We start from the raw sequence: 23,698 nt of genomic DNA, 5'->3' as shown, positions 1-23,698 counted from the left end.
GTTACCAATAGTATACATGAGCATTTTACAACAATTTCATGAGGCTCTGGCCACAAGCTATGCCTGTTACAATGGTTAATGTGAATCACTTGCAGGACACAGAGCGCATAATAGAAATCAGCATTGCTACTGCCCCCACAATACAAACATATGCACGCAGACACCCGCACGCGCGCGCACACACAACATACGTTATTAAGCATGTAGGCCGTACCATACCCTCCAGCAAGCACTATTTTTAAACCCAAATAGAACAATCTGAGGGCCAGCCCAGCAGGTGGCAGCCAACCAGACATCGAAGAAGGACACAGGGGGACGACCACAGACCACGTCCCACACCTGTGCATAGTTTCACCACTGCCCAAAACCCTAACAATGCAATAGTCCCACAGTTCATGCTGGAGCTTCCCTGGGATACAGTAAGGACTTTAGGACTGTGCAGTAAGGTCCTTGGTACTGAACTATACAGTGTGTAAAGCAGTGCTTCCAAGACAGGCATTCACACAAGGTATGTGGAAAGTCTCTCTCAGGACTGTAGCAGTCACATCAACAGTGACCGGGTGAAGAGAGTTGTAGTAGGGACCTTCTTCAGTCACACATGCACTTGGCCATCAGGGCCATAGTAGGCAGTGCATTAATTTTTCCCAAAGTCGAACATGGTACACAGTGAATGAAGTACAACCACCAAGAATTAGGTATGCTCACAGCACATGCAGTGGGCTGATTAACCCCAACAAGTAAGTTACAGTCTAAGTGTAAGGAACCCGCTCATTTTAAAAAGGTGTGGCTTTTTTTTGCCAAGTCTTTTCATATTGATGGGTTACAGGGGCACTGACTGAGTCTGACAGTGTTGCGCTGGCATACCTTTTAGACCTCTGGGAAGGAGCCTTTAGTGGGATTATGAAACCCATATTAATAAACACTGAATGAGGACCGACCTTGCTCATCGTATTGTGACAATCTTACAATGGGGTTCAGGCGCTATGAAGCAGTTTCGCATTAACAAAACAGAACATGACAACCTTCCCCTTGGATGGTTCATCGCATACCACAAGGCCGCCCACTGAATGCCCAGTCTGAACCATCTATATCTGAACACTTCGAACACTTGAGGCTTCCAAGTGTCCAAGTATGTGTTTTCATAGACTTCTATTCTATAGACTTCTACTAAATATTTTGCTTTTTGTTTGAAAACAACCAATTACGTATACAGGTCTTTGTTATGTGGGGGGTGCAGACTAGGGGTGGGGGGCCCCCACATATGAGAAAATAAAAACGTTCAAATTCATGTTACCCAAAAGAGTACAAACTAAATAAATGCAGACAAGTCTACTTAAATAAGTAAAACCATACAAGTGGACAGCCACAATATGTGTACCTTCCAATGAAAGTGCACAAGTTTGCAGATGGAACAATACCACAGTGAAAATAAAGCCAGAAAACTCACCTGCATTGGGATGATGTAGCCGGCACGCAAGTGCACGTTGATGATGTCTATAGGGGCTGGCAAAGTGACCCACTGCCCCCTGCTCTTGATAGCAATGCCCTAAAACAGACAACATGGATGATTAAAGGGGCAGATGAGCAACACCTTTAGTAGAGAAGACACCCAGCATTCATTAACAGACACTATGAAAGCAAGGGAATTACTGAGATCGCCATCCTGGCCAAGACATGCAACAGTGCTCGCTTAATAAGGAACGGTAACCTGTCTGGTCGTGGAGGCCTACGGGTGCATCGAAACATCAGGAAAATGGACGCCAGAATGTGGCGAATTCAATATGGCAGAGGACTGCAATATGCTTCCTACAGTCTTGTGATGGAGAGAAACTGACTTGAACTGTACTATTTTTTTTTATTTAAAATGATATAGCTTAAACACACTTTGCATTTGAATCTTTGAGGCTACATTTTATAGATAACAAAATTTACCTCTCTTAAATTTCATATAATGCGAATTCAACAATTGTTACAGAAAGGAAAGTATTTCTCTCTGGCTATAGTCTATTGGTGGGATCTCCCAGTTATTTGGTGTTTGGGGTCCAAAATGTCGGAGAGAAATTGGACTACTGTGTATATCAATTTCCTGTCATGTCCTCTTAGCATCTTCATCCATCTATAGTCACCTTCTTCTAGCTGAGCGGATATTTTGTAAAGGTCTTCAAAGAGGGCTCTCTTGGTGGCAAGTGCGGGGCATGTCATAACAGTGTTGCAACGTTTCAGGGGTTGTCTTGTCCAGGCAAAATCGATAAAATTGGTCTGACTTAGGTATTTGTCTGATGTTTGCTAGTCTTTGTCTGGTCGGCATTGCATTGAGGTGAATTTTCATGAATATGGTGCGTATAGCTGGATCCGGAAAGAGTGCCAAGTATCGAAGAAGTTCGTTGATTGCACAAATGTGAATTGGGCATTGGAGGTTAATGCCAAATCTTGTTTTCTCTTCTATTGTTTTTGCCCAATCGTTTTGTTGCATCTTAACCTTGGCACGTTGCGGGCGATTGACAAGCATTTTTGTAGTATTGTCTTTGCTTTCCATACGACGTTCTAGTGCTACTTTCCATGCCTTCAAGGAGGTTTTCATGGCATGCAGAATTTGCTGCAATATTTGGATTGCTGGTGTTTTATCCTCGTTTTTCAGTTTACGCAGAAGATCGAATTGCTTCCAGATCAGGATAGAAGGTATTGAAATGCCACTTTGAATCGTATTCTGGCCATAGGGTAGCTATTCGGGAGTTTCAGAATCTTCCGCCAGAAAAAAGCTTTGAGGGTTTGCCAATTTAGCTGAGTTGCATTAATCAATGTGTCACTCCCGTAGGTTACGGTGGGAATGACTTTTTGACGATAGAACGCAATGATTGGTTTTAAGGAAAACTTGCCATATCTTCTGTGTCACATGACTCCTCGTCTGGCTAGCATCTTACCTTCTAGAGAGCTGACCCAAGCGGTTTCAGATTTCTCTTGGTTTACACCAAGGAAGCGCATAGAGGCCACACAAGCGGGGAAAGAGCGCTATATAAATAACAAAATAGAGGCACTATTTATTTTTTAGTCCATAGGACTCAATGGGGCTTTTTCGGTGCAGTAATTCCGCTACAGTAATTGTGGCGAACATGGACAGAAAGTTGGCAGATTTACCTCTGGCTCATAGCTGAAGGTGAATCTGACAACTTTCCACCCAACTTATAGTTGGGTGGTGCAGTACTGCAGCAGTAACTGTATTACCGCTGTATTTTTACTGTACCACCCAACTCGTAATGTGGCCCTTAGTCTCTCAATACTTACTAACAGTCTTACAGGCTAGTCTGTTTCCTCAGAAGAATGAGCAAAACATACAAGGGAATACTTTAGTTGCCTCCAAGAAGACAGGTTGGAGTTCAAAACTAGCAAAAGGAAAGGGTGCCCCATACAAATCTATGGTGGGAAAGGTGCAGAAAATTGTATCTTTCTTAACAGTTGGTAGTTTCAGTTTGGAAATAAAGGTTGGTGGGCGAATGGGTGCTTGAGTCCATATATTGAGTCCTCTCTTTCCCCCCAGAAGTTCACCGTCTCCCAAGCTCTGGTTCTCTCTAGGTTGGATTATTGTAATAGCCTCTTTCTAAATCTACCTGCCTCTTCTCTCCGCCCTCTGCAACTAATCCAGAACAGGACTGCAAGACATTTCCTTGGCCTCAAGCCCTGGGATCGTATCTCTCCAGCTCTGAAATCTCTCCATTGGCTCTCAGTGGATGCAAGGATTACATTTAAAACCCTCTGTATAGTCCACAAGGCTTTCTGGTGCCAGGGTCCAAAATATCTTCAGCTATCCCTCCATAAATACCTCCCCTCTCAAGATCTTCGCTCCTCCTCCTCTAACTCCCTCAGGGTCCGTCGTTTTTCAAAGACACGAGCTGGGGGCAGATCTCTGTCTTTGGCTGGAGCCTCCCTCTGGGACAGCCTCCCTGCCACTCTAAAACTTGAGGAAAACCATCTCGGGTTCCGGAAGCACCTCAAGACCTTCCGCTTTGCTTCGCCCCCCCCCCCGCTCCTGCTGATCTGCTCTGTTGGCACCTTGCATCGGGACACCCTCCATCTCTGGTCCCAGGTTCCTGCTCACCCTGCCACCCTACCGCACTGCCTCTGGGCCATCCCTTGCACTTTTTCCCTCCTGCACTTATCAGACCCACCTGATCTGCTGCCTCAAACCTAGCACTTGCCACTTGGCTGCACTACCACTTTTGTGCAGATTTTATTATGTATTTATATTATTTACCCTGTTTCTCCTTTGCTCTGCACTTTCCACTTTCTCCCTCCCCTCCTTGCACTTTTTTTCTGCTCCCCCTCTCCCATGCACTTGCACGTTTTTAAAGTCACTGGGCCTAGTAAGATTGTTGTTTTGTTCTCCCCTGTTCCCCTCCCTTGCCTTGTCGCACTCTGAGACATCTGTGTATGAGCGCAATATAAATAAAATATCACATCATATCATATGGGAGATCTTGTGTGTCCGTAGAGTAGGGAGAATGGACTGTGCTGGGATTGTGTGAGTTATCAGAGGAGGTGTGAGGTTTTGCTGTTTGGCATCTGTGTTGTTTGTTGTGGTTGCCATGCGAGGTTGGTGTAACTGGTTGGTCTGTTTGCAGGAATATGAAGTGTTTTAGTAGGGTTATTGGGGATAAGAGGGTGGCCCTTGTACCGTGGTAAAAGGTTGAAGCGTTGTTGGGCCAGTTCTTTTTTAAGTAGTTATTTTTTTTTAAAGTAAACTGAAACCGATTGTGTGTTGGTGGTTAACGATGTTGAGTCTTTCACAGGTAGGTGAGTCTACTTGGGTCATGTGACCAGGATCCAGATCCAAAACCTAGTACTTCATGCTGTTCCTGTGCATTCAAGCTGCTCGCTCATCTTTGAAGATGGGCAGTGGTTTGTTGAGTTAGGTCTGCATATCAAAGACTTATGATTTGAGTGCTTTCTTGAATTTCAGGTGCTCCTTTATTTTTTTTTACATATTCCCTTTGGGAGGGAGTAACTGTGTTTTGTGGAGATGTTTGAAAAGTCTGATCCACCATACTTCCTTTCCAAATATTGTTTGGGCTCAAAGGGTAATTCATTGCAAAACATCAGCGTGCTTATTGGTCTGTAGATGGATATTTGCTCTTGCAAGAATTCTGCTCCTTGCTCATGAATTGCTCCGTGAACAAGGCAAAGCTTTTTGAAACTGATCCTTTTCTTGTCTGGTAGCCAGTGTACGGACCCTAGTGCTGGTGTGAAGTGTTCCTTTGTGGAGTCTCTTGCCACTAGTATGTCAAGTCTAGGAGAGAAGGAAAAGACCTGAAACCAGAAATAACAGCCAAGAAAGAAGTGTAGGGACACAAACCCCAAAGACTAAGTGGCTGAGTCGTGAGGTTTTATCCCTAGAAAGGGAAACGCGGAAAGGATCATGAAACCCAGACTTCATTATCCCAAGGCACAGCCATCCTATCGTGTTGTGTTTTCTGCAGTTGACCCACTGGTATCTTATAAATCTGTTTTCTTTAAAGCACCAACTTCTATGCCTGCTTTATGTTGATGTTACTCAGCTTTGTGACCGTACACTTTATTCCCTAATCGTCAACCACTACCTATACACCCACTGTTAAGATGGATTTCTAAAATCAGCACGTATGGGGTTAGATGATTGGAAGCCACCCTATTCATAGTAAACCGGGAAGACACCGAGGTTAGCCAAAGCCCAAACAAGATAGATGGAAGGGTAGTCAAGGCTTAGTCTCAAGAAAAGAGTCGTCCACACAAACCCCACCAATAAGTCAGTAAGTGCCAAATATACAATTATTTATTAGGCCTTTTCTGCACACACTAATCATTAACCCTGAGAAATTAAAATGCATATTCCTTAATTACCAGTATTCCACATGTGAGTAATTAAATGCAGGAAAACCGGATTAGGTAGATAAATCACAAACCCTCTGTCCAGCACTCCAATATATGGGGTCTTGTGCCCAAAAAGTCACATGTTCCAAGTAGGTTTTCCTTCAAGGAAGGCAGCCCTACAGATAAGGGGTGTATCGGCCACTTTTACTCCCTAAAATTATGCAAATACTCCCCCCCAAAAAAATAGGGAGTAAATATATTCCCAATAAAAAAATGGGGAACGGACATATAGAACATTGTTCCCCTGAGGTCACCAACATAGCTATGCTTAGACTAGTAGTACACATAGTACCCCATGAAGAAGCTATTATTACTGTCAGATCAGAAGTAGTAAACCAGTATCTTTTAATGTAGAAAAACAATCTCTGAGCATGGGCAGTCTTAATCACTCCTTCAGACAACACTGAGATTCAAAAATGTCTGGGCACACGTAGAAAGGTGCCAAGTAACTTTTAATCACTGCATGTATATGAATAAAACAAACAATTGGCAATCATTGCTCAATCTAAGCAAATCAGGTCAAGATAAAATCACTCACCCTCTCTGGTAAGAAAACGCCACGCGTTCCACCCATTGCAAGGGCTTCTTCGAACTGTGATAAAAAGAGTTTTCTTAACTCACAATCCCGTATGGAGAATTCGAGAGCTAAGCGAACATGCACCAGAAAGAAGCTAAAGAGATTTGAACATGTTTTTTTACATAGAGGTCATCAACGTATGACTTTGGATAATTCCTTCAACAAAGCAAAAGAAATGAGTTACAGCTGACCTTTTTAAGCCAATTAACAAATCTAAGGAAGAAACCATTAGATTCATCACTGGCTACACACATCAAGCCAAGAATCTATGTGCCATTTTAGCGAAGTATTGGCACATATTAAGGAGTGATCGAGATCTCAGAAATGTATTGGGTAAACTCCTTCAGCTAACTTTTTCAGAGCCCCTTCACTAAAGTTAATATTGTTGCCTAGTTCGAAAAATTTTAAATACAGACTTAGAGATTGGCTATACAATGTATCCAAGACAACTAGCTTCTCTAGATTTTAGAAATGTAAAACGTGTGATTTCATCCACACAGCTGGGTTTAAAATAGAAGGAAAATTGTGGACCTGCAAGCATAGAATTACATGCCTGACAAAATGTGTAGTTTGTCATCATATGTGGCTGTGGTTTAAGGTATGTTTGTACTATTGGCCCATTAAAATTACGAGTATTACAGCATTACAGGGCCATAAAAAATGCTGATCTTAATTACCGTTTAACTCAGCATTTTATAGACAAACAATAGTGATGCTCAGAATATGAAATTCTTGGGGCTAGCGTACATTCCAGAACATGAAGGAAAAGGCAATAGAGAATTAAAGTTACGACAACTAAAAGCCAAACTAATATGCAAACTTAACACCTTAAAACCATGTATTCTAAATGTTGATGCAGAAATGGATGTGTTTAAATTGAATCAAATGCAGATTTGCACCTTGTGTCACTTTATTATGAAACCATGCATAGAAGCCCAATATAGGGATGTGACAGTACCGTGTAGCAACCTGTACTCTTTACAGATGCTTAACCCATTTTGGTTTTAGATTGAGAAGGACAATCAAACAGAGTATGTGGTAATTAACCATGATGCTCATACATTCGATGCACATGATCGGTTATTCATAACGCACTTAATACCCAGAGGTTTCTAAGCGCCGACCCGGGGATCGCACCGGTGTTGCTCGGTGTCTTGCTTCCAAGGCGAGCATGTTGCACGTGAGCCATCCTCCCGAGGATACAGTCACTTTAAAATTGAGTTAGGTTTCAGCAAATAGTACATTAAACAACAAAACCATTGAATTGAGTTAGTATACATATGATTGTGTTTAAGAATGCTCTAGAAACAACTAGTCTATGGAATAGCATATGCAACTAGTGAGGTGGTACAGGTTGCTAGATAGTGCAAAACATGCTGTGCAAAATGACAATCCAGTCTAAGCTACTAGCACTTTATTGCGAATCTAGGATTCAGCAGGAATTCTATTATGAATAATACTATTCTTATCCATCAATGCATAAACTAGCATTGTCAATTATTAACATATACTGTGTAGTAATGAGAATCAACCATAACATTTGCACCTTAGGAAATGCCCTGGATGGGTAATGTATTTGCACCATAGGATGTCTTTTGTACTTTATGAGATGATACATGCTGCTATATAGATGTAGCGTTATTTTGCATACAATGTTTGCACCAAACCATTAGCACTTTATTAGTATTTAGGCTTATCAGAAGTGTTATCATGATTAATGTTATTCATTCTCTTCTATGCCCACTAGTTTGCTATCTGAATTTGAAATGCCATTTGTACTAACAAAGATGAGTAATGGCACTCACATTTTAAAAGGGGTCAGTTGCAATAATAAGGCATGATTTAGCTGTTCAGAACAGAGCACTGTGTACATAAGGGCGTTATATAAGCAAGGTAGAGAAGAAGGTGCAATCCTGCATCACAACCCAGGATCAGGATCGCTGAACCGTGCAGTTTGGATTACAATTGCACGCTTTAACTTGTTAAAGTTGGCCACAAGTGCTGCTGTCCCGTAATTCGCTCGACCCAAGCGGGCCATTTCGGCATGGTATGGATATTTTATCCAACATTGATAACACTGCATGGGTCAACCCATTTGTCATTTCTCCTGAAGAAAAACGCATGTAATGGAAATTGTAAACAGAATCCACTTGATATAAATGAATTTGTAGCACATTAAGCCACTAATAGATGGCGTTCTTCATTTTTAACTGAAGAGAGTTCAGAAAACTGTTTTTATCACAGCCTGGAGAAGCCCTTGTAATGGGTGGAACGCATGCGTTTTTTACCAGAGCGGGTGAGTGATTTTATCTTTACCTGGTTTCTTCGAATGAGCAATGATTGTCAATCGTTTGTTTTGTTCATATACATGCACGGATTAAAAGTTACTTACCACATGTATACGTGCGCCAGTGCCTTTTTGAATCTCAGTGTTGTGTTGAGGAGTGGTTAAGGCTTCGATGCTCAGAGGTTGTGTTTTTTTTACATTTTAAAGTTGACAGCCCGCCTTGCCCTTGAGAACCAGCTGTGTAATGAGGCAGAGAGCTTCCATTACGGCTACGCTGGCTGTTTCTTTTAATGTGCATGAATAAATGAGTGCCAACAAAAAACAAAATTATAACAAAACTTTCTTTTTCTGTTAAACCAAATTTTTACTTGCTTATAAAAAAAATAGTCCCAATGCGAATTGGACTTCCATCGTTACTCCCATAAAAATCATTTTACTCCCAACTTTCAAAAAAATAAGGGAGTAAAATAATCCCACTTCCAAATCTTAATTAGACCACTGCGAGAAGGTATTTCAAAACTGATGCAACGGGCTGTGGTGGCGATTGTAAAGTAGTTGATTGATCAGGGTGCCGAGGTTGACCATGTCAAAGGCAGAGGAAAGATCAAAGAGTATGAGGACAGAAGCAATGCTGTAATCCAGGTTAGAGAGCATATCTTCACAGGTGTTCAGGAGAGCAGTTTGTGTCTCTAGCAGCTCTGAAGCCAGACTGATGGTTATGGAGACAACCAACCAATTCAGTGTTGAGAGTAATCTGGGAGATAGCCAGCTTTTGCAGGAGTTTGCCCAGGAAAGGGGTGATAGAAATCTGACGATAGTTTGCCAGACAGGTAGGATAGGCAGGTGGCTTTTTGAGGGGGTGCACAAGGGAGTACTTGAGGAAAGAGGGGAAAGTTCCAGTGGCAAAAGAGTGATTACAGAAATCGGCCAAGACTGGAGCGAGGATGTCAATATGGTCCTTGAAGGTACTGAAGGAGCAGGGGAGCACCTGTTTGGACAACACTTTCGTAGATCGGACTAATCTAGAAACCCCATCAGGTGTTGTCAGAGAAAGACGAGAAAGAAGGAGGAGAGGGAGAGTTGGCTAATGGGGAACAGGGAGAGGAATAGGGAGAGGAAGAGGAGATCGAGGAGATAGAGGACATGATGTTCTGAGTTTTAGTAGTGAAGTAAGAGGCCAGGGCCGTACAGAGGGCCTGGGAGGGAACAGGAGAGGTAGAGACTGCAGCAGACCTGGCCAGTTCCTTGCCTATTTTGAAGAGTTTGGCCGTGTTGTTAGAAGCCGCAGAGACGCAGGCTTGAATGTGGACTCTTCTTGGACAGCACAGACTCTATTGCCTTTGGAGCAGGCGGCAAGCCAGTTTGTCAGAGGATGCGCGTGAAGCTCTCCACTTCCTCTCAACCATCTTGCACTTGCGTTTCAGGACGGCAAGGTCAGAGGTTACCTCCAAGCCTAAATCCAAGAGTTGCACTTGGAGTTAGGCTTCAGTCGGATTCTCATTACAGGGGCAAAGATGTCCAGAGTATTGGAGATAGAAAGATGCATATTAGAGATGGCTGTGTCAGAGTGCAAGTCAGCCGCAGAGAAATTAGAGGCAAAGGCATCCACTGACATGGGCCAAATGACTGCAAAAGTAGGTGACAGTGCAGCGGTGGGCTTTGCCAGAGGGATAGTTTCAGGTGAGAGGAAAGTAGAACGTTGTCAGTCCAGGAGAGAGGAGTGGTGAGAGGGTTAGAGATGGGGATGTCTGAGGAGATGAGAACATCCAAAGTATGTGTGTCGGACCATAGGGCAGAATGCAGAGAGAGCGCCTGTCGCAGAGATTGCGGAAATAGGTAGGGCAACATTTATTCTTGCTACTTCTCTTGTACTTCGATAATCTTCAGAGAGAAAGGTAGCTTTCACACCAATGCGTGGCCCATCATCCTCATTCTCCTTGCAGTCAACAATGCTGCCGGTGCAGACTTACCGTGGTAAGGTTATACCATGTGCCAGCGGGGAAGTACCCATTCACTTCCGTCTGACCCTCCAGCAGCACAGGTGTCACAAGAAGAGCCTCTCCCCACAGGAGCTGGCGTTCTACATTCCAAGTGTTTGAATCAGCAGGAAACCTGAAAATAGATATAAAAAATGCCATTAAAAAAATTCATGGTATTTTACATTTTTTCATTAACGGGGGGTACATTTGCCAGCCCCCAAAGAAACCCCCTACAGCAAAAACCACATTTCCCATTTCACCCAAAAGCGGCTGCACTTTCTTTTCCTGGCGCAGGAGTGGCAAGCTTTCAACACTGTCAACAATTAAGAATGGCTGCATTTGCTTCTGTTATCTAAAATCAAGCTGAAAATGACCTCTGCTTAGAATGGCATCACCTTTTTCTGTTCTGTCCTGTTGAAATACTAAAACTGCGCCCATGACTCCCAAGACGGCTTTGAAATGTGCTCTTGATTAATTTCTACAAGGATTGTGCCCTTCAAGGAAACCCCTCCTGGCATGTTTAATTTCTGCTGAGTAGCAAGGGATGAGGCAAAAGCATTCCCAGAGCAGCTGATGTGCTGGGAAACCAATTGAAAGGCCCAAAAATTCGGATTTCTACTGTAACAGCTGGAATTTACTTTTGGAAACAAATTAACTCATGCAACATGCTTCAAAAGAAGCTCTCTCTCTCACTTGCTATGTGTCAGTTTCAAAGAACCCACTTGCCAAGCATATCCATGTCTACAGAAACAAACCACAGCTATAAAAAGCTTTCAGAACCACTAGTGCCAAAGAAAATGTGTGCTACAGAAACTGCATTGGGAATCTCAAAATGAACAGAAATAAACACGTGTAAAAACCTGCTTTTGCAAAAGCAAGAAAACTACTCTTTTTAAAAGCTAAAATGTGAAATCATCCCAATATTCACACAGAAACCGCATTATTTGAGTGGGGCTGGGGTTTGGTTTAAATGTATAATATATTTATTTACAAAAAGACTGGCTTTTGTGAAAGAAAAAATAAATGTTTGAAAGCTGTTTGAAAGCAGCTGAACCAGTTGCCTGGACAGGCACTTCAAAGATATCCAGCCCCTTGGGAAAGGAAGTCCCTTTACAACATGAAAATCTCTGAGATGTGGGAAGCGGCGACTTCGTAAGACTGACCGGCATTGCTGCAGCATGGGACAATGGACAGCTCTGTGACTGAAGTGTGAATTCCCTTGACACCTCTCCTCAGCTTCAACTGCCGAAGATCAAAGGGGAGTCATAGAAACCTCTGGGCAAAGCGGACCAGAGCAAGACATTTGGCTGGGGGGTTGAAAGACTGCCCACTTTTGGGAACAAAGCCGAACCATGTGAATCAAAAGACTTTGCATTAAAACATTTATTTCAGTGATATGAATAAGCAGTAATGTGAAATGATGGGTTAAATGTGATTTTGCTAGCAGCAAGATAAGACGATGCAGGTCTTCCTGACATGTGATGGGCACGAATGGCATGAAAGATAGCATTTCTGCAGAAAGCATACACGGTACCATTATGAAACTTGATGGGAATATTCCCGACATAGTTAGGTTCATGTGCATCCATTTGTAGAATTTTAGGTGAAATGTTGTCCATAGAAATGGCGAAAGATTGCCAGTAGGACAAAACAGAATTGCAGAAACTGTAACGCTCACCTGATTCCCACGGAGGCGCCGATCTGTTCTGGACTGCTATGACCTCTTCTAAGGTGATGCGCAGGACTCGGAAGATGGACTGGACCGGACCCCCAAACCTCGCCTGTCTGGCCCGTAGAAGAATCCTTCTGTAGATGGAAAAGGGGATTAACTGTCTGCTGGATAATGTGTCGGATTCCCCCCTTCCCCCTCTCACACTCCTCGAACCCCCTCTGCAATTCCCCGTAGAGTTTCACCTTAGAGTCTGAAAGGACGAGCTCTCCATCCTGCTTCCGATGCAGGGGCGTGTTTATTTCCAGTTACTTCACTGGATCTCGGGTTTGGTGAGTATTCAACTCAGCTTGACTTTTCCGATATGAGGCCGTAAGTATTCAGTTGCAAAAGTTCAAGCCTTAATTGTCCGTTGTCCTTTTCTCCATTTCAGATGTAGGATGAAGAATTTGTGTAGAGGAATGGATTCGCCGAAGGTAACTCTGGTGAGTCTTTTTGATGGATGGTTCCTTAGTGATCTTGCTTTCACCCACTAATGCGTGTGTCTTTTTCCCCTTAGGGGCCGGGGTACGGAAGTGCCAAAGAAGCGGCACCGACCCGAGGTGAGGAAAGATTGTCCCAACAATAATCAGGTAAGTCTTAAGGTGGAAGAATCAGGCCTTCCTCAATCTGTTCCTTCGCTCACCTTTGTTTTGTCTCTTTCTCCTTTGGCGCTGAAAGGCGACGGATGGTGCCAATGGTGGCTGAAGAGCCTGAGGGCGCCTCGTGAAGGTGAGTGGAACGCGGCGCTGCAGCGAGCGATGCGATGCGCTTCTAAAAATAATGTCTTTTCTCAGGATCGTCAGAGTGATGGTTCCGCACTCCGGATGGAGGTAGGTAAAGTTCAATTATTCACCTTTCTCTCCTTTCCTTCCTTTTCAGGTGTTCTAGGTTGCAGGCGGGTGTGGCTGGAGCCAGGATGCAGGAGCAGACACGGTGACCGTCCTGCTGCTAGATGCAGAACAACGCGAAGCGTGAGCTGCTGTCTGGGCGCGGTTTAACTAGCCCCCAAAGTAGTTCCAGGTAAGTATTCTTCCTCAGCCACGCCCGAGTGGTAAAATAGTCCCATAGGTAAAATAGTCCCTTTCAGACCTCAAGGAGGTCTGGATCCGGCAGCATGGTCTGCATCAGGTAAGTCCATCCAAGCACTCCCATAATGAGCCTGGCGCCTATGGTGCCAGGACTGATGCCTTCTATGAGCCTGGCGCCAAAGGCGCCAGGACAATGTCCAAAGAGCCCCTATAAGGGGTTGTTGGGTCCCTCCCTGGGGACATGATGTCTGCTTTCGGAGACGCTGGCCCTGAACTGCCTTCCCGTGAGTAGGCATCATGACAGAAACTTGGAAGTTGGAACGGCATATTCCTTGTAAAATATGGGGTCTGCCCATCTAACTTTCAGGAGGCTAACAATTGTAAATATAAGGGTTTTGTTTCATAACTGATTTTGGCAAAAGTAACTGTGGTTAAACAAAGCACCTCATAAAAACACCCACACTAAAACTGATGTCACTTCCCTTGGTCCAATCTGCTTACAGGGAAGCAGCGACATCCTCAGCCTGACCTATCCGATCTTAGAAGTATGTCCAGCTTAGTTCTGCCCACATAGTAAAAATCCCATGTCGTCATCCGGTTTATAAAAGGAGGAAGCTTAGGGAGAGTCAGGACTTCAAGAATCAGACCTTCAAGAATCATTCTTTCACAAATCAACATCCAGAGATCCAGTCATTCCACATTCACCCAGCAAGATTCCAGACTCCACTGCCAGGCCAGGGGTAGCTGATCCAAATCCATGCAGTACCTCCTATCCAGGCAGACAACCCAGAATGTCAGGTGTATTGACCCATGTTCGAGTTATTATTCTGCAACATTTGGTGCTGTGGGTTTAGAAAATCCAAGATGGCCGAAATGCCCACATTTGCGCCAAAATCCAGGAAAACCGCGCAGTTTTTGCGCACACCAAAATGGTCGCCTGACCTGCCACCCACCAGTGCGAGCGTGATGGGCCAGAAGGACCATGAGTGAAACGTGGTGCCAAAGGAAAAACAGCAGTGCCGGTTAGCTCAAAAAGCTCTTTGAAATCACCTTTGTTTCTCTGAATGCAAGCTCAAAATGCCTATTTCAAACATTGCAAGATATTCAAAAATCTTACTGAACACCAGACGACATCTGGTAGAATGAAATCTTGTGTGCATACAAAATCTGGAAATATAAAGAGCCTAAAATAATGTTCATAACAAAACTGGCTAAGCTGCGGATGTCAGCAGCTTAAGTGAAATTGGATTTAAAGCCATTAAAATTGAAATGTTTAAAATAAATGAGTGACCTACTTTTGAGTGTCACATCGGTTGCAACTGTTTAAATGTCATAGTTTTGAACTTAGAATCAGCGTTCTAGCTGCATGTGTAAAAATTGTTAGTCTGATTTGAATTAAGAAAAATTGGAACAAAAGTGACATTTGGCTGAAGCCTGGCTTAAAGGGATTGAATTCTGCCTGGCAACTGCATTCACAGGCCTGGCCTGCCTTCTGCTGCTGCCCCCATCAAAAGGAGATTACACCTCTCTGATTGAATCAGGGGAGGGGTACCTGGGACTGCAGGGAAACAGAACAATGAACTTCCGTTGGCTCAAAGCAATTGCTAAATCAGGAGGTCGTAAATGGCTTCCTCCTGGAAGGAACTGGGAGGGGCACCTGCCTCTGTGAGCCAGCTGAGCTTGGAGGCGGGGACGAACAAGAAATTCCCCCATGTGCTTTGGGACTTAACCACACCCATCTGGGCCAGAGCATAATTTTAAAAAGACGGATAATTCATACAACAAAATTGTCAAAATTATATAAATATAATTATTCCTGTGATTTTTCTGTGCACATTTTAAGAGGTGTTAGGACTCTGTGGTATGTTCTGGGGGGTAGTAGCGGAAAATAGGGTATTACTCCAAATGTCTATGTTAAAAATCTGACACTTCATCTGATGCCCAAATTCCTTACGCACATTTGTGTAAATTCTGGAAAAATGTTGATATTGTGTTCTGGATGAAAAGGGCAGAATTCTGTCAGAAGTGAACACAACATCTTACAAAGACAGGGATCGGATGGTTTGGCGCTACAGAAGAACAAGTTACTTCTTACCTTGTAACGTTCTTTCGACGGGATGTTCCTCCGCCGTATTCCTCATCTTAGATATCTCCTTCCAGCTCTGCTGGCCTCGGAACATTTTTTCTCTCTAGAGGGCGCTGAGCGTTGACGTGCTCCGAGTCGATGTCCCTCGACAGCCGCCGTATCAACGTCATCCTGCCTATAAAGGCCGCGCGCAGCGTCCGTTGCTCAGTTCCGTTTCGTAGCCCACAATAATACTTTCTGGACTAAACTAATCACCCTGAAGGAGCGTAAGCTGCAACAACAAGGGAAGTAGAACTGCGGGGATTGATGGGAGGGTCGATGAGGAATACGTCGGAGGAACATCCCGTCAAAAGAACGTTACAAGGTAAGAAGTAACTTGTTCTTCGAAGGGATTGTGTCCTCCGACGTATTCCTCATCTTAGATAGGCTCCCATAGCAGTATTCTATTATTGGAGGAGGGAGTACTGACTTCACGCTGTCTTCTATTGATGAATAGAATGCAGTACAGCCCTTCCAAACCTAGTCTCTTGACTGGAGGAGGAATCCAAATTGTAAAAACGTGTAAAGGTATGGGCAGACGACCATGTAGCGGCCGCACAGATGTCTTTAACCGGCACACCTCTTTTGAGGGCCGATGAAGCTGCAATACCTCTGGTCGAATGAGCCCTAAGGTTTTGAGGGGGCTCTTTCCCTGCCAGTTTATAACATTCCAGAATGGCTAGAATGATCCATCTGGAAATGGTCTGCTTAGTTATTGGTAACCCCAGCTTGTGACCTGCGTAACCTACAAACAGCTGGTCTGCCTGTCTTATTCTGGCTAGTCTACTGATGTAAAAACTTAAAGCCCTCCTAGGGTCTAGCCTGTGTAACCTCTCTTCCTCTTTCCCCGGGTGAGGAGGATGATAGAAAGATGGTAGGGTAATCTTCTGAGTGATATGGAATTCAGAAACCACCTTTGGGAGGAAATTAGGCTTCACTTGCAGGACAACTTTGTCTTTGTGAAATATTGTGTGAGGGGGTTGACAAGAAAGAGCTTGTAATTCGCTCCCCCTTCTAGCAGATGTAAGTGCTATTAATAAAACAGTTTTAAGGGTAAGGAATCTTAACGAACAAGAATGGAGAGGTTCAAAAGGTGTGTCCATCAGGAAAGTTAGTACTAAGTTTAAATCCCATAGGGGAACTTGGAATGGTCTTGGGGGATAAACATTGGTTAACCCCTTTAGAAACTGTATTACCAAGGGTAATTTGAAATAGGATGGTTCTTCCGCAGTATGCTTAAAGATGGATAGCGCTGCGAGATAGCCCTTAATGGTGCCAACTTGAAGGCCTGAATTTGCCAAATATAGTAGGAAGGACAAAACCATTGGTGTACCACATGAAAAAGGGTCGATATTCTGTTCTCTACACCAGCTGCAAAATCTGTTGCAGCGGTATAAAGACTTTGTTGCTGGCCTCCTTACCGAAAGCAACACCTCCATAACATCATCAGGGAGGTCCCAATCCTTGTACCTCAGCCTTTCAGAAGCCAGGCGTGAAGGTTGAGGGTTTTGATGTCTGGATGGAGAACCTGACCTCCCTTCTGTGAGAGTAGGTTCTCTCTGAGTGGAAGTCGAATTGGAGGGCAGATGGACAAGTCTAGAAGGTCCGGGTACCACGTTCTCCTGGCCCAATCCGGGGCAATTAGGATCATGGTTCGCCGGAATCTTCTCAACCTCCTGATCATTTGAGGAATGACAGGGACCGGTGGGAACGCGTACAGAAGCGGAAACTCCCAGTCCACTATGCACGCGTCTCCCAGAGCTCCTCTCGGGGGAAATTCCCTTGAGCAGAACAGGTCGCATTTCCTGTTTAGGCTGGTGGCGAACAGATCTACCTGAGGGGTTCCCCAAAGGGCGAAGATCTCTTGAAGGACTTCCTGAGCTAGCTCCCACTCGTGGGAGACTGTTCTGCCTGCTCAGAGCGTCCGCTGTCAAGTTCTTCTCTCCGGCTAGGTGAACTGCCGATAGAGAGATTCCTTCTTGGATTGCCCAAAACCAGAGCTGCATTGCCTCTCTGCACAGGGGTAGTGATCCTACGCCTCCTCTTTTGTTGAGGTAATGCATGGCCACCGTGTTGTCCGTCATTATCAGGACGTTCTTCCCTTGTACAGCTGGCAGGAACGCCTTCAGCGCAAGTCTGATGGCTCTCAGCTCTAACAGGTTGATATGTAGTCTGGACTCCGATGGAGACCAACGACCGCTGATGGTCAAGTCGTTGGCGTGGGCTCCCCACCCCGTGAGTGCGGCATCCGTGACTACTGTTATCTCCGGCCAGGGTTGCCAAAACTGTTCTCCTTTCAGAATGTTCTCCTGACAGGCCCACCACTGAAGGTCTCGAGCTACTCTGTCGGGAACCTGAAGATCTGTCATTCTCCCTGAGAATTGTGACCACTGAGTCCTCAGTGCCCACTGGAGGGATCTCATTCTCAGGCGAGCCTCTGGCACTAGGAAAATGCAGGATGCCATGAGGCCTAGCAACCTCAAAAAGTCAAAGGCTGGGAGACGTTGGGCATGTTGGAACTTGGTAACCATCTGTAGAATATCTTGAGCCCTCACCTCTGGTGGCGAGGCTTTTCCCAGGGAAGTGTCCAGGATCGCTCCTATGAACTGGAGTCTCTGCGATGGTATCATTTGTGACTTCTTTAAATTGAGGGAGAAGCCCAGTCTGTGAAGGAAGTGGCACACGTGATTTAGCTGGATCTGAGCTTGTTCCGAAGAAACAGCCCTGATCAACCAATCGTCCAGGTAGGGGTAGACGTGAATCCCTTCCCTCCTTAGACTTGCAGCCACTACCGACATTAACTTGGTGAAGACCCTCGGGGCGGAGGTCAGCCCAAATGGCAGCACTCGAAATTGATAGTGAGAGTTGCCAATTGCGAACCTCAGGTATTTCCTGTGTTTGAGATGGATAGGCACATGGAAATAAGCGTCCTGAAGGTCCAGAGATACCAACCAGTCCTGGAACTGAAGGGCCTGGAGGATCTGAGAAAGAGTGACCATCTTGAATTTGTCTTTTCTGAGGAATTTGTTCAATTCTCGCAAGTCCAAGATGGGTCTCAGTCCTCCGTCTTTCTTTGGAATGAGAAAGTAAGGGGAGTACCAGCCCTTGTTCCTCTCCGCTACAGGTACCGGTTCTATGGCACCTTTCTCTAGCAGGTCCAAAATTTCCTGCAAGAGGAGCGGATCTGGAGCTTTCTGAGAGCTGATCCCCGGTGGATGACTGAGGTATACGTAGGAAAGGCAGGCAGTAACCTTGGGCAACTGTTTCCAATGCCCAAGCATCTGACATGATAGCCTGCCATACCGCCAGATGTTGAGTCAACCTGCCTCCTACAGGTGTCCTGTGAGGGAAGCCCTCAGAGTGGTTTTGGGGCGGCTGATGCAGATGCCAATGGTAAAGAGGCACCTGCTGTTGCTGCAGCTTTTGAATATATACCCCGTCCACCTTGGGTAGTTCTTCTTTGTCCCCTTTGAGCCGGTCGTCCTCTACCTCTTCCGAATGCGGAGTAGAAGCGAAAGGACTTGCCCCTCGCAGAGGTTCCTGTGGGACGAAAAGGAGTCTGACGGATTGCAGCTCCTAGGGATTTTGCTGCTGCTTTTGAAGTTTGCAGTTTCTCTAAACTGTCATCCGCCTTTTTCCCGAACAAGGAAGAGCCATCGAATGGCATGTTCAAGAGCCTGGCTTGCACATCTGGGGCAAAACCAGACTTTCTCAACCAAGCGAATCTCCTGGTTGATGTACTTGCCGCCATTGCTCTGCTGATATGGTCAGCCGAATCAATGCCCGTCTGGAGGGATTCGCACATAGCGTCTTTACCGTCCTGTATAATATTCAGGAACGCATCCCTTTCTTCTCCCTCCAGGATGCAGTCAGCCGCTGTAGAAGCACACTCCCAAAGTGTATGGCTGAACCTAGCAAGGGTGCAAGTAGCATTAACAGATTTTAACGCCATGCTACATGCTGAAAAGACTTTCTTTGCTATAGCATCATATTTTCTATCGTCCCTGTCCTGTGGGACGGTAGGATAAGCCGTCTTGACATCGGTAGAGGATGCTGCCTGTACCACCAGACTTTCTGGGGATGGGTGTTTAGACAAAAACTCCGGGTCTGTAAAAGATACCCTGTACTTTGTAGACAGTTTTTTATTTACTGCTGGTACGACATCTGGGGTTTCCCAGTTTGTCATGATCTTCCTCTGAAGAGCTTTATGAACAGGCACCACAGGATCCTCCTGTGGGCCTTTGTCAAGAATATCCGTGAGGTCATCTTGTTGGAAAGATTGTGAAGGTGCAGACCACCCCATGAACTCTGTGATCCTGGCCATTAAGGCTCTATAGGGGGTTTCAGCATGCTCCCCCGGGTCTGGCCTAGCAAACTCCACCTCAGGGGAAGTGTCTAACCCACTTGCCTCATGTAAGGAATCATGAAGGTCCTTTAACCTGCTTTCTTCAGAGGAAAATTCCTCTCTAATTGGGGTTACAGGTCCCTGCAACTCAAATGTGTCTTCCTGTTCAGACAATTCACCCTCTTCCAAAATTGAGGACATAGTTCTCAATTGTTCTGAACTCATAAAGGGAGTAAATCCCATTTCCAAGGCAGAGGGTGCCGAACTTGTCATTATCGGCCTCGAAAACGTCGATGTCGTCGACGCCGAAGGCTTCGAGCGTGGCGTCGAAAACAAAGGCGGAGGCCTCGAAGACCTCGACAGAATTGGAATTCTACTCGACAATCTCGAAGCCATCGACGTCGAGGACCTGGGGATAGTCACTGGGTGTGTCGTAAGCGTGACTTTTCTTGGCGTCGACGCCGGTGTCGAAGCTGGCGTCGAGTCGACAGACCCGTGTGTCGAAGGTCCCTTCGACAACGGCGTCGAAGACACCGACCTCGGCGTCGACGGAACCCTCGTCGACGGTGTCGACGGAACCTTCGAGGAAGGTTTGGAGGTCATAGTCCTACTCGAGGGTTTGAGACGCGCTCGAGAGGTTTCCTTCGCCGGCTACTGCGACTCGCGGCGTTTTTGACCTTCGGGTCTTTCGACCAGAGCATCGCTCTCGGCAGTCTTCGAGGGGGTCGAGGCCGCTTTCTCGAAGACGCTCATCATATTTTTGCGGAATTCCTCCCATTCAGCCCGGGAACTATGTTTCGTGGGGCAAGGGATTCTTTTTGGCGAAACAGAGGAAGAGGAAGACGGAGAAGGGGATCTTCGACGTCTCCTCTTCGAGTGCTTCGATCTCGAGGAGTGATGGGACCTACTCCGAGACCTGGAGCGCGAATGTTGACGAGGAGACAAGTGTCTCGACTTCGTCGACGAAGAAGAAGCTTTTAAAGTCTTACCTTTCTCCAGCTTCCCCCTACGCTCCTTCAGGGCCTTAGCTGTCATGGACATACAGTCCTCGCATTCCGAACAATGGTGTTCAGCTCCCAAACACCACAGACAAACTCTGTGAGGGTCAGTCAGCGACATCTTTTTCCCACAATCTCGGCATTTTTTGAAGCCGGATCGAGGAGTTGTCGGTTCCGACGAGGAAGCCATCGAGTACGGATTGAATAACTCAAGGTAGATAGGATTAATCTGACAAGAACTGAGCAACGGTATTCCGAGGCACTGAGTAAGCGCAGAAAAACGGAACTGAGCAACAGACGCTGCGCGCGGCCTTTATAGGCAGGATGACGTCGACACGGCGGCTGTCGAGGGACATCGACTCGTAGGACGTCGACGCGCAGCACCCTCTAGAGAGAAACAATTTTCCGAGGCCAGCAGAGCTGGAAGGAGATATCTAAGATGAGGAATACGTCGGAGGACACAATCCCTTTGAAAATATGTTAACTGGACATAAAATATTAGAAAAACTGTACATAGATAAATATGCATTTGAATCAAAAATAGATGTGTGAAAAGTGACAATGGGAGGATTCTCTGACCCATAAACATAACTCATCACGATGACACTCCATTTCCTTCCCCTAATCAAGGGAGAGAGGAGAATTTGGCCAATGATAAGTTGTGGGGGGCAGGCTCAGTTATGCCCATGTACACACCCATTTTGGTGATGTAATTTCTGCTCCAAGTAAGGATGGCAAGCCTTAGTGGAAAGACTTCCAGATTCACTCATCACCTGAACATTGGCAGGATGCTCTGCACAAGAAAACCAGACTCCAGATTCCAGAACTTGGAAGTCAGCTTGCAGTAGGCCCTCTGCTTCAAAGGGACACACCAGAATAAAACAGCCGGGCTGTGCTGTTTATGCTTCTGGCTAGAACTCTGTGCCAGAACCAGACCCAGAAAGCAGAGCTGTATCCAGAACCCGTCAGACCCAGACCAGACTGCTGTGCATCGCCGATAGCAGACCAGACCAGACCGCTGTGCAGTGCCAGACCCAGACCAGAGGCCACGCTGTGAGCAGAACCAATGGCAGAGACAGTCCCGTGGCGAGAGTGCAGTCCAAGGGGCCTATTCCAGTCCAAAATTAGGAGTGAGTATTCAGCCAGAACTGTGCAGAACCAATCTTAGTTTAAAATAATCTAATTCAAACCATTTCCACCTGTCCAGAACTGCATAGAAATCGTGTGTCCATTCTGTGATTTCAAAGCTGTGAAAGTGTAATTTGTCATTCTGAATCTTTACTTCATTTCTGAAAATCTACCTCCACTAAATTGTCCATATCTTTTGAACCGTACATGCTAAGAACGAGGTTTAACTTTCATATTAAAGCAAAGAACCTAGGCTTTCCAACAACCCCAATACGACATCCCATATAGTTTTTCCGTTTCGCGATCGACGCACTCGGAAAAAGTGCTGCGAATTGCAAACTGGCTCAATCTCCACATGTTAAAAAATAGCTGTCTCTTGCTTGCACTGCTGAAATTCGTTTTCAATCTGATAATCATTCCTGAATCATTGCTAGTGTTGACCTGAACTAATTCAAAGTAGCGGTCACCTACCCTGAATCTCCTACAGTGAATTAAAATCATTTTTAGCATATTTTTCACTTAATTGCAGATCATATGTAAAAGTATTTTTGACTGTTTAAAAGCATACCGGTTGCTTTAGGCTTGTTAGGGGGGAACTGGAATTTGAATTGCCTTTTGATTGTATTCCTGAGAACTGTGTGCTCTCCTTTCCATCTCTTTATATTGCATAAGGGGGGGGGAGTGAATTGTCACAAGGGGAAAAGTGATCATATTATCTCTTGTTGAAACCATATCAGTTTATTTCTGTGCTGCATTCTTTCCCATTATTGGATTTCCTTGAGTCTTATAAAGTATTCTCTGCTACCTTATCCTTTATATACCAACTCCTAAGTAATTAAAGTGTGCTAGTGTAATATTATACATTGTTGATCACTGTCATATTCATAAGTGTGCTATCAAATATTAATGTATTCATAAAAGTGATATATATATATATATATATATATATATATAGATATATAGAGTTTAATTTTTCAAATCTTTTAATTTGCAAAACAAACCTACTTCTTGGCTCAGTGAGGTCAGGGGGATTCAAAGAGAGGGGCGTTATATAAGGGTTCATCATCCAGATTTATGAACTTGTGATATATATATATATATATATATACACACATTTCCATTTGGCATCCCAGACCAGGCGTTGACTTAGTTGGATGGCTAGATTGGAGTCACTTACAAGAACTAAACCCTACAACAATCACAATAATTCAGTGAGAAAGGGGAAAGGCTGCTGACCGAGGGAAAATCCATGACCAGACCTGTCCTTGCCCAGCTGATGCACCCCGCTGCCCATTGAGACCAGACCCCAGTTGCCTTGCTGTGTCCATAGAGGAGACCCAACGCTGCCCAGCGACGAACTACCCAATTCCAGTGCTTCTTGTAAGTATTACCCCTCCCTAAGATCAAAAAGCTGCATCCTTTGCTTTACCTTGCCATTTGTCAAACCCTATAAGAAACCCTATAAGAAATATAAGTATCATAGTAACTTCTTAAATTGTTAGAATCCTCGGTGTAACCTGTCCTTAGAAAAATCTGAGTTAGTCTCCATGTGTTAGCGCAATTCCTTCCCAATCATTTCAGTACTTGTGTAAATCCTTAGTACTATTTTGAATAAATTA

The 23,698-nt window shown here is 44.9% G+C and overlaps 1 protein-coding gene across 1 annotated transcript in view; it reads right to left on the bottom strand.

Annotated features, from left to right (window-relative positions):
* The window catches only part of GAA (alpha glucosidase), a 752,056-nt gene that overhangs the window by 71,828 nt on the left and 656,530 nt on the right, over positions 1-23,698 (bottom strand). Inside the window, exons 16-17 of the mRNA XM_069655240.1 lie at positions 10,736-10,877; positions 1,448-1,546 (exon numbers count right to left, since the gene is read on the bottom strand). Of these exons, the coding sequence (XP_069511341.1) occupies positions 1,448-1,546; positions 10,736-10,877 (241 nt within the window). The remainder of the gene's footprint in view (positions 1-1,447; positions 1,547-10,735; positions 10,878-23,698) is intronic.

The sequence above is a fragment of the Ambystoma mexicanum genome, chromosome 3q, assembly GCF_040938575.1.
Source record: "Ambystoma mexicanum isolate Mex_15411 chromosome 3q, UKY_AmexF1_1, whole genome shotgun sequence".
Classification (NCBI taxonomy): Eukaryota; Metazoa; Chordata; class Amphibia; order Caudata; family Ambystomatidae; genus Ambystoma; species Ambystoma mexicanum.
Note: the sequence above shows the minus strand (reverse complement) of the source record. Positions and strands in the feature narration are given on the sequence as shown.